Source organism: Helianthus annuus, chromosome 4, assembly GCF_002127325.2.
Source record: "Helianthus annuus cultivar XRQ/B chromosome 4, HanXRQr2.0-SUNRISE, whole genome shotgun sequence".
Classification (NCBI taxonomy): domain Eukaryota; kingdom Viridiplantae; phylum Streptophyta; class Magnoliopsida; order Asterales; family Asteraceae; genus Helianthus; species Helianthus annuus.
Genome location: NC_035436.2, coordinates 122,893,867 through 122,905,096, shown reverse-complemented (window position 1 = coordinate 122,905,096; position 11,230 = coordinate 122,893,867). Strand labels below are relative to the sequence as shown.

Here is an 11,230-nt window from a genome sequence, read left to right as displayed (position 1 = left end):
GTGATAAAAGTTGTTAATAAACAAATGGTTGAGAAACCGAAGGTTGAAAAACCTAAGGTTGAAAACAAAAATGTTTCAAAACAAATCATTCAAAAACCTCGACCAAAATCACCGGTTGTTGCAAAAGATAAACAAGTGTTGGTTTCGCCGATTCGAATTCTTAAACGGGGTGAAAAGTTAAAGTCGGAAGATAAGCCGAAATCGACTTTCGAGATTGGCGAGTCTTCTAAGTCTCCCAAGACTTCGAAATTTTATCCTAAAGCAAAAACTTTTGAAAATCAGTCATGGGTTGCAAAATCTAAACCATCTGGTGAGATCAAAAAGATGGAAAGTGTGTTGAAAAATGAGTCACAGTTTGTGAAAGATGATGTTGCTGTGTTTGAGTCTGAAATTGATCAGTTTTTATCAGAATTTCCCAAACTCCATAACAAAGTGAAACAAGATAAAAAGGAAATTGAGTCAAATGTCACATTTAACTTTCCTAAAACAAATGAGAAATGCAATGTAGTTTTTGGGTCTGTGTCGGAAGTTAAAAAGTCGTGGGCATCATTGTTTAACTGATGTGTTTGTGTGCTGATTGCAGGAGCTGCCCAAGTCTGTGCTATCCAGGTGGATAATGGACAGCGGAGCGTCGAGACATATGACGGGATCCTTAGCTCTATTATATGATGTCAAATCAATTAATGGAAGCTACGTTGGATTTGTTGGTAACCAAGGTGGCAGGATTATTGGTCAGGGAAAGCTCACAAACGGCATCATATCTTTTGACAAAGTGAATTATATTGTTGAATTAACGAACAATTTGTTAAGTATTTCACAAATTTGCGACAAAGACTTTAGCGTACATTAAACAGAGTGTTTGGTTTTAAAGCCAGGGTTTAAAGTCCCTGATGAGTTGGTGCTGTTGCGTGCTCCTAGGGTTAATGATCTTTACATTTTAGACATGAGCACTGCAACACCAACAACTCCTCAAAAACAATGTTTTGTGACAAAATCTAAAGCAACTGAGAAAGAGTCAATTATGTGGCACAGAAAAATGGGTCATATACACGTTCGTAAAATGAATTTTCTTGTGCACAACGATTTGGTAGAAGGTGTGAATGTTAAGAATTTTCATTTACCTGACGATTGTGTTGCTTGTAAGAAAGGTAAACAGGTACGGAAGTCTCATCCGCTAAAGATGCTCAACACCATCCGGTTACCTCTCGAGAGATTGCATATGGATCTCTTCGGGCCGGTCAACGTCAAAAGCATCAGTGGAGATTCTTATTGTTTGGTGGTTACGGATGATTATACAAGGTTTTCATGGGTTGTTTGTTTGGAGAAAAAGGACGAAACATTCGATGCTTTGATGGTTTTATTCAAAAAGATGGAAACGGTGTACAAGCTGCCAATCAGAAGAATTCGGAGTGATAACGGAATAGAGTTCAAGAATAACAAAATGTACGAGTTCTGCAACGAGAAGGGGATACTACACGAATTCAGTGCGCCATACACACCACAACAGAACGAAGTGGCTGAACGAAAGAATAGAACCCTGATCGAGACCGCACGTACTATGTTGGCAGATTCAAAGCTTCCGATTTTCTTTTGGAGTGAAGCAGTGTCAGCGGCTTGCTATACACTGAATAGAGTTCTGACAGTGAAGAAATATAAAAAGACTTGTTTCGAGCTGCTGCATCGCTATAAGCCAAATCTTGAGTTCTTAGAACCTTTTGGCTCTCCGTGTACTTTCATAGATGCTGATGGTAAATTCGGAGCGAAAGCGAATGAAGGATTTTTTGTAGGATACGCCAGCCCGTTAAAAAGGGTGTTTGTACCGTGTCTGGGGAAAGTGATTCAGGTCCATCATGTGGATTGTCAGAAGCATACGCCGTCGCAACAACTTCCCGGACAAAGACTCCTATTTGACTACGACAAACTCTGGGAATCGTTTCATCTGCCGTCCGAGCCGAGTGAGGAGGAACTTGCTCTCATGTACTTGTATCAGCAAAGTCAGTTACAAGAGCCGGAATCTAGACCGCTAGATGTTCCTACGCCCACCGTGGGTATCACGATGATGAAGCAGGACCGAGTGGAACCGTTCATATACCGCCAGAGGAACCAGAGGAACCAGCTCCGTCATTTGACGCTTCTGACGACTCAGAGGAGGAACCCGCTCCTACCTTTGACGAGGAACCAAATGAGACATCAGAGGAGGCTGTTGATCAAATTGTTGATCTCGACATTTCAAATCTGGAATCGAAAGTTGTGGTGCCTGATAATGTGATGCCACGGACACTGTCTTATCATCCTTCAGAACAAATTATCGGCGATTTACAGAGTGGTGTCAAAACGAGACATCAGATAGATCAGGCTTTTACATGTTTTTATTTAGATATTGCTGATATGCAGAAAGAAGTCTCACTCAAATGTTTTATTTCGCAGATAGAGCCCAGGACTTACAAAGAAGCATTGACCGAGGATAGTTGGGTGAATGCTATGCAGGAGGAACTGCAACAGTTTGAGAAATTGGACGTCTGGAGACTTGTTGATCTGCCGAAGAACCAGAAGTTGATAAAGACAAAATGGGTGTTTAAATGTAAAAGAGATGATAGAGGAGTCGTGGTGAGGAACAAAGCACGTTTAGTGGTTCAAGGCTTCAGCCAGCAGGAGGGTATAGACTATGATGAGGTTTACGCGCCGGTTGCAAGGCTTGAAGCAATTCGCATCTTTTTAGCCTTTGCATCTTGGAAAGATTTCAAAGTCTATCAACTCGATGTTAAATCAGCATTCCTGTATGGCAAGATTCAAGAAGAAGTTTACGTGGGGCAACCACCGGGGTTTGCAGATCCACTGAACAAAGACAAGGTGTACCTACTGGATAAAGCATTATACGGTCTACACCAGGCCCTGAGAGCCTGGTACGAGACTCTCTCGACTTACTTGCTGGAGAACGGGTTCACAAGAGGAACAGTAGACAGCACCTTGTTCACAAAAGAAGTAGCAGGCCACTTGTTGATCGTGCAGATCTACGTTGATGATATAATTTTTGGTTCCACCAACGACGATTTGTGTAAAGAGTTTGAGAGAGTAATGAAGAAGAAGTTCGAAATGAGTTCGATGGGGGAGATGAAGTTCTTCCTCGGGCTGCAGGTAGAACAAATGCCCGACAGAATCTTCATTCACCAGTCAAAGTATGTAAAGGATGTGATAGACAAGTTTGATATGACAGATTGCAGTCCTGCATCAACCCCCCTCGCACAGAACCATGGTATTTGTCCGGATGAACAGGGAGTGAAGATGGATGAAACGTTATACCGATCGATCATTGGGTCTTTAATGTATCTCACAGCTTCCCGTCCCGACATCATGTATCCTACATGTCTGTGTGCACGATATCAGTCGAATCCGAAGCAGTCACACCTGACGATCGTCAAACGCATATTACGGTATTTGAAGGGTTGCCCAAGCATCGGCTTGTGGTACCCTCGTTCGGGTGATTTTACCTTATCCGGTTTCGCTGATTCAGATTTTGGTAGCTGTAAACAGAACGCAAAGTCCACCACTGCTGGGTGCCAGTTCTTCGGAACTCGGCTCGTTACCTGGCAGTGCAAGAAGCAAACTGCAGTCGCGCTTTCCACGTGTGAGGCTGAGTACGTCTCAGCCTCTAGCTGTTGCTCGCAGATCCTCTGGATCCAACAGCAGATGCGCGACTTCGGTCTGCAATTCTTGGATACTCCGATATTTGTGGACAATGAAGCGGTCATAAATGTTACTAAAAATCCGGTTCACCATTCGAAAACAAAACACATTGAAATCCGTCACCATTTTATTCGAGATTGTCACGAAAAGAAATTAATACGGATTGAACATGTGGGCACCGATGATCAGAAAGCTGATTTTTACACGAAACCGTTTGATAAAAAGAGATTTTATTATCTTTTAAGGTTAAATGGGATGAAAAATCTGCAATCTGGGAGGGTAATCGAGTGTGAAGCCGAATTGGGCGGCGATCTGACTTGAACCGTATCGGGTTGTCAATTTTCGTTTGTACAGTTGTATTTTTTTCTGCTTTTCGTTTAAAAAACAAAAACACAAAAATATGTTTTAGTTTTAGGGGGAGATATTCGCAGAAAAATACAAAAACATGATAAAATCATAAAAATCCAAAAACATTAAAAAATGCAAAAAGAGCTGTGTAGTATAGGGGAAATGATAGTACATCAGCTAGACGGGCACAGTACGCTAAAGATATGTAATGTATTAAATGCAATTAAGCAGTCTCGCTAAAGATGTGCTGGTAGGTTCTTACAGAATTAGTAGATCAGTTTGGGATATAAACTAAATTTAACTTGCGTTTTTGTGGGGAACACCTCTAGGATATATAGGTAACCCCTGAAATCCTGTTTGAAAGGTCCCGTATTCTGAGATACTAGGTCTTTATGCTCGGTGATATCTGGGGTATTATCCCGGGACTTCTACTGTATGGAAATACTGACCTAGTCCCCGGATAATACTTTACGCAAAAAGCTTTGAAACATAAGCTTCACCCTCAGCATGCTGATGAAACAATAAAATTGATAGTCGCTGCTGTTGAAATGCAAAAGATCCTCTAAAGGGGACCCACCGAAAAGTCGAGCCGTCATCTCTCTGCTGAACGGAAGTTCTGACCTGAGCTCTCACGGTTTCGCATTTACCCCCAACAGATATCAGCTGTGGTATATTCACCTGTAAGACTGAATACTGGGATCCGGATACGGGAGTATATACTGAGGTGGGAACACACGTTAACGTTTAAGTCTCTAAAACACCAATAACGTATCTCGAACAGGTTGAAAATTTTGCGAGAATTTAAAGTGTATCAATATACCGACAATCAATGCGAATTGTTTAATGCTTAAAATGAAATAAGCTTAACGGTGCTTGTGTTCTGTCGACAGCTGATATGATCCCCTAACACGCTCACAAAAATATTGTGTGTATATATTTCAGTTTGTACAGCTTAAAACACAAAAAGATTTTCTTTTCTCATTTCTTTTTCGACAACTGATACTGGGGATTGGAAGATCAAAGCCCGTGTGCAGATCATGACAGTGACTGGTGAGGGTTGGGTAAGCTGTGATTGCAAACAAAGATCTGGTATGATGTTTGAAAGATAAAATGTGCAAATGTTTGAAACGTTGAAAAGTTCATTAAGTTGAACTGTTTTTAAAACAAAACGACAGAGTACTTCATAAAACTGATCAACCAGGGCCATTAACTTGGACTTGGTAGGTCAAACAGCTGTCCAGGGTCATTAAATTGGACTTGATCAACTGGGTGTCAGCGTGTGAAATCGAAAAAGTTGGAAAAATGACTAAAAAATGAATTTTTGAAATATTAGAGACAGGTTCGCTCTTTTGTCACCATCGGTTCGCCTTTTTGTCAAAAGTAACATGTTGGTCCGCTCATGAGAACATGTCATATAAGCGAACCAGATCTCATATAAATAGAACAGGGGTCCGCTTTTTCTGTCATAACCCGGTTCGCTTATCTGTCGTTGTCTCTAAGGCGATTACGAGCGATTCTACTTGTTCATCGTGATTTCTTGCTGATCGAGCTTGTTTTCCTTCGATTCTTGATAGATTCTAGTTCATTACATCATGGGCAAGGTAAGTCCTCTCTCAATCTTAGTTCTTTCGTGTTAAAAACATGTCTGTTGGTATGTTTGAATGAACGGATCGTGTTTTATACTTTTAACTGTCATATCTGGTTGAATAGAATAGTGTAGTTGTGTCGTCTGATGATTCCGAGTATAGTGTTATGTTTTAATTGCTAAGATTTGAGCGATTGATGAGTGCTGTCGGCAATGCATAGTTTCAGTTTCAGATCTAGGGTGATTTAGGCATGTTTTGTAGAAATTAAAGACACCCTTAGTCTCAGAATTCTGTGTAGATTGTGTTTCTGTAATCAATTTTAGGTTTTTAGCAGTTTTTACAAGTGTTGTAGTAGGACCGCTTTTGCAGACATTCACCATTAGGACCGCTCTTATGTACACCTTGTAGGACCGCGTTTACGAACAGATAGCTCAGGACCGCTCATAAGTCATCTGTAAGACCACTTATAAGAACCATTAGGTCCGCTCTTATGAGATCTTTCAGGACCGCTCATGTGTACCATATCAGGTCCGCTTTTAAGGCAGTAATCTGTTGATTCGCTTATGTGGCTAGGGATGGTTCGCTTTTTGTGCATTTTCTAAGTAGGTTCGCTTTTTAGTCACTACAGTGGTTCGCCTATAGGGTTGTGAAGTGTTTGGTTCGCTTTTAATGTACTATGTAGGTTCGCTTTTTAGTCAGTGTTAAAAATGTGAAATTTTTATAAGTCTTGATTTCTGTTGTTGTTGTGCAGGCATCGCCAAACGTGTTATTTGATCCAGTACACAACAGTTGTATTGATTTAGATGTGGAGAAGTGTCCTTTATTGTCAGAATTCAGCAGCATTTTGGATTATATGAATCGTATTCCAGTGAAGAAAGCAACGATTGACCAAAGACCGTTGTATAGATCACATATTAGTCGATTTTGGATAAACGCAAAGTATGATGAGGAAAGCAAGGTGATATCATCAGTGGTGGAAGTGGATGGAAAGTTGGAGACTATTCTGGTGACTGAAGCATTAGTTCGAGAAGTTATGAACTTTCCTGATGAGGCCAATTACCCCACAAGATTTCCTGAACGCTTAGTGAAGGGTTGTATGCTGAGAATGGGATACAGAGGTGCTTTAAACACCGGAAACTACTTGAAGTCAAAGTTTCAAAAATCTTTCAAGTTCTTGATCCATTGTATTCTGATTTCATTGAGCCACACAAAGGGCAGTTTCGATCAGATGAGAGATTACCAAATGAACATGTTAACAGCGTTGGTGTTGAATAAGAAATACAACTTTTCGCACATAGTTTTTCATTATATGGTGGAGAATCTCACGTCGGATGTTAGAACCTGGAGATATCCGCGTTTTGTACAAATGATGATTGATCGCATACCCTAGAATTGATAGAAACATTAAGGGTGATCTTCTTGTTCAAGCTCACATGTCTAACAACACGTTGAAGAACCTGGTCAAGTATCATCCTAATCATCCAGAGCCTGATCTAGTGATTGAAAACTTCGGATTGATTAGAGATGCGAGCTATGTGGATCCTGATCCGGAAAATCATCAGAATTGGTGAAATCAAGAGGAAATGAAAGAGGCGTTGTATGCTGTAGAGTTAAAAAATACTTCAGAGTTTCAAACCAACCAAGAACGAGTGGTATGTAAAGGAGTCGGGGCGTAGACGTAGATTTGCAACTCCTGTAGCTGAAGGTGAAGGTTCTTCGTCAAAACCGAAGAAGATACAAAAGAAGAAAAAGCAAACAATGTTAATTGATGAATCTGATGAAGAAATTCCTGAGATGAATGTTGAAAATGAACAAGAGACGACTGGTGCTGAAAATATTGTAATTGAGACAGATTTGTTTACAACAGAAGCGTATTTTGTTGATAATGTTGTGGAAACGGGTACTTCTGATGTTCAAAAAGAAAAAGAGGAGTTAGATGATGTTGAAGGTGACGACGTTGATAAAGACACTACTAGTTCTTCTAGTTCGTCTGATTATGAAGTGATTGATGCAAAAGAACGTGAAAGACGAATGAGAGAAGAGGTAGAACATGAGAAATTGATTAGAAAAAGGAAGAGGGAAGAGAAAGAAGATGCTCCTTATGTACCTTCTCCAGAGCATGTTTCAGTGTCACAATCTTCTCCGAAGGGTAAAAAGAAAGCTGTTGGTCGAAAGAGAACTACACCAAAGATTAAAGTGTCAAAGCGCCCTCAGAAGATCAGGCAAACGCATTCTACACCTACACGTCAACCAACACCTCCACAATCTCCAATACATCAATCTCCTCCCAGACAACCAACACCACAACAATCACCAAGACAACCTACTCCTCCATCACACTCAACACCACCCAGACAACCTACTCCACAACGACAACCATCTCCTCTTTTTCAATCAACACCACCTCCACATCAACCATATTATTCTTCGCAAGATCTCTTTGGCACATCTCCACTCATCTAAGCACAACCTAGTTCTTCAAGTAGAGGTCTTCCGATACCGCAAGATAATCTGCTAGATGTTTATTTCGACTTTGCAAACAATTCCGCAAGTGTTGAAATTGGAAAAGAGAATTGATGATGTGATAGCAGAAAATAAAAAGTTAGCGGCTGAATGCAAAAAGATTGCTGATAGAGAAAAGACTCTTGCTGGTAGGGTGCAGAGGTTGGAAGGTGAAAACAAAGTGTTGACATTGAAAATTGAAGTTGATCAGACGGAAATCGACGTTCTGAAAGTTCGAGTGTCTGAATTAGAAGAAGAGAAGAATCGTCGAGAGAGTGAAAATGAATACTATAAGTTGAAGAATAAAGAGCTTATGGCTGCTAAAGCGCTACATGAACGTAAGTTCTACATGCTGAATAGAGTTGTGGAAAGCATGTTAGAAACATCAGTGGAACAGAAATATGAAGAGTTGAAGCTAGAAGATCTTCGTGCAGAACGTAAAGCAGAATTAGAAAGGCAGGTGAAAGATAAGGGTAAAGGAGTGGAAGGAAGTTCTGATATGTCTATTGTACCGTCAATGGTGATAGAAAATCCTGAGCCTATATCTTCAGTTCCTGGGGTATTCGAAGAAGAAACTCCAACGCCTAAATTAATTGGTGGCGAAGATGAAGAGGATGATGAAGATGATAATGAGGATGAGGTTGTTTATTCTGTGAGCAGTCACAGTTCTAAAGGTGATGATGATGATGACGCTGCAGGAGGCTCAGGTGTTAGAGTGACTGAAGCCTCAAATGAAAAAGTCGTTGAAGATCTGCTAAACGACACAATCAATGAAGAAAGTGGTGAAACTGAAGGTAAGGGGGAGTCGAGTAAGACACAGATTGTAGAGCATCATGAGCCTTTGTTTATGAGTCTAGATGCGTATAAAGAGATGCTTAAAGATGTAAACCCTGAAATTCCCTTCGACTTCGAAGAGGACTTAGAATCGTTTGATATCAATAAACAGCAAGATTATAAGTATGATTATGTTGAAGATGCTGATATCTACGATAGAGTTGAGGTTGAAGAATGTTCAGATAATGAAGAGGTTCCTGAAGATACTTCGAAACTTCCAACATTAATGGAGTTCTTTGCTGCTGAGAATAGAGATGAATTACGTCAGAAAGTGACTGAAGCGGTGAATGATAATGTGTTTGAATGTTTGAGGAAAGAAGCTGAGCAGGAAGGCCAATCTAATGTTGATAAAGAAGGTCAATCGAATGCTGAAGAAATTGATCGTTCTAAATGGTTTAAAGTTTCTCATGAAAGAAAATTCAAGAGGCCGCTGAAGTTCTTCCAACGAGATCGAAATGTTTCGCTTGGCGATATTATTAGTTGGGGTTTTCTTCCGCAAGTTAACGCTTACGCTATTCGAAGAGAATATGGCGTCCAGTATTTTGCACGTTTATATGATATAATGTCATTACCGTGGTGGGACGTTGATGAATTAGCAAAGGTGAGAGTCTTGGAGTACAAGGTGAGACAGAATGATATCGCGATGTGGGGCTACATCAAGTATGAACAATTGAAGCCATTTCGAAAGTGGAAGCCTCATCGTCCAAAGCGTGTTCAAAGAATTGATCCAGAAACTGGAGCTGTAGAATTTATTCTGAATGTGAAGCCTCCACGTACAATGAAGACAATTCCAATGCCAGAAATGGAGCAGGATTTTTATAAAGGCTTTATTGATTGGGTGTACAGTTGCAGAACGACTGAAGCAATAATCACATACAGAGTTGGTGGAGAACTGAGGGATATTCATGTTTACGACCCAATGTGGTTAGTTAATTGTTCAGCGAAAGACATTGAATGTCTATTCATTCACAAGATTCGCTACTCTCCAGCAGATAAAGAGCAAGCTCTTCAGTTCCAACGTGTTGTATCTCTGTGTGTTCAGAAAGGAATCAACTCTGAAAACAAGTGGAAATCTTCGTGGTGGTCTTTAGAAGAGAAGATGAGGAAGAAATCAAAGCGTGAACGTGAACGTGAGAATCAAAAGATGGAAGAAAATAGAGGAAAGTTTATGAAGCAACAAGAGAAGGAAGAGAAAGCGAGGAAGAAAGAGAATGAGAAGATCAGGGTTGCTCTGAGTAGAAAGCCAAAACCAAAGGAAGAGAAATTCAAAGCTATCTGAAGACCTATATTCAAGACAAAGACTGCGGCTTCATCCAAGGGGGAGTTTGTTGATGCACAATGTCTAAAGCCTGCGTCTTTGAAACGCTAGATTAATGTATAGGGTCCAGATAGGTCATTTTGTGTTAGTACAGGGGGTTAAAGTGTAATTTTATGTTTGTAATGTTGTAGGTCCGCTTTTGTGGCATGTGTCCACAAAAGCGAACCAGCTTTGTTGTCTGGACTGCTCTTGTGGACATGTCACGTGAGCGGACCACTTTGTCTACAAATACCCCCGTAGTAGTCTTCATTTGTAACGTCTTCTGGAACTCAACGTCGAACTGCTGTCCGTACGACAAGCGTTATAAAGTGAAGAAAAAGTATTATAAGTGTGAATTCTCTGTTTCTACTCCATTCTATTACGTTTTTCTTTGTATCATGCTGAAAATGTGTTTCCGCCACATTTTCAGTAAGCACTAGCTCTGATTGACTCACTCGAGAGGTCAAAACTGATCCTACATGTTGCATAATCAGTTTAAGTGTCAAAATTTTGGTTACATATGCTTAAATTGAAATTATGCGCAAAAAGGGCATTTTGGTCATTTCCTAAGGCATATAAACTACCTATAATACAACTAATCAAACGAAGTGACCATAAGGTATAACCTCGGAAGGTTATTCCCTATACAACTATGGTCACAAAATATGTTTGGTCGGATCCTAATTGTCGACCAAACGGGTCAGGTTTGAAAGTCTAAGCGGTTGTCGAGACCGCTTGACTTACAACCCTAAATAAGCACTAAACTAAATGTGACGAGTTAAACATGTTAAAACATGTTTAACTAAGTTAGAAAACTGATTTGATATCAAAACAAAGTGTTTTGATACCCGAAAATAGTTTCGTCACAAAATGCACAAAATCGTGTATTTTGACCGAAACTTTGACTCGTCACTTCGACTAGTCAACGTGGTAATCAGTAGGTATAGTCGCAAGGGACTATAATCATCGTGATTACGCT

At 40.3% G+C, this 11,230-nt stretch overlaps 1 protein-coding gene across 1 annotated transcript; it reads left to right on the top strand.

Annotated features, from left to right (window-relative positions):
* Positions 1 to 7,376: 7,376 nt before the first annotated feature.
* LOC110933652 (myb-like protein X) lies at positions 7,377 to 10,233 on the top strand. Its single transcript, XM_022176864.1, has 4 exons — positions 7,377 to 7,518; positions 7,621 to 7,767; positions 8,171 to 9,047; positions 9,114 to 10,233. The coding sequence occupies exons 1-4, from the start codon at positions 7,377 to 7,379 to the stop codon at positions 10,231 to 10,233; spliced, it is 2,286 nt and encodes a 761-aa protein (XP_022032556.1).
* The last annotated feature ends 997 nt before the right edge of the window (positions 10,234 to 11,230 follow it).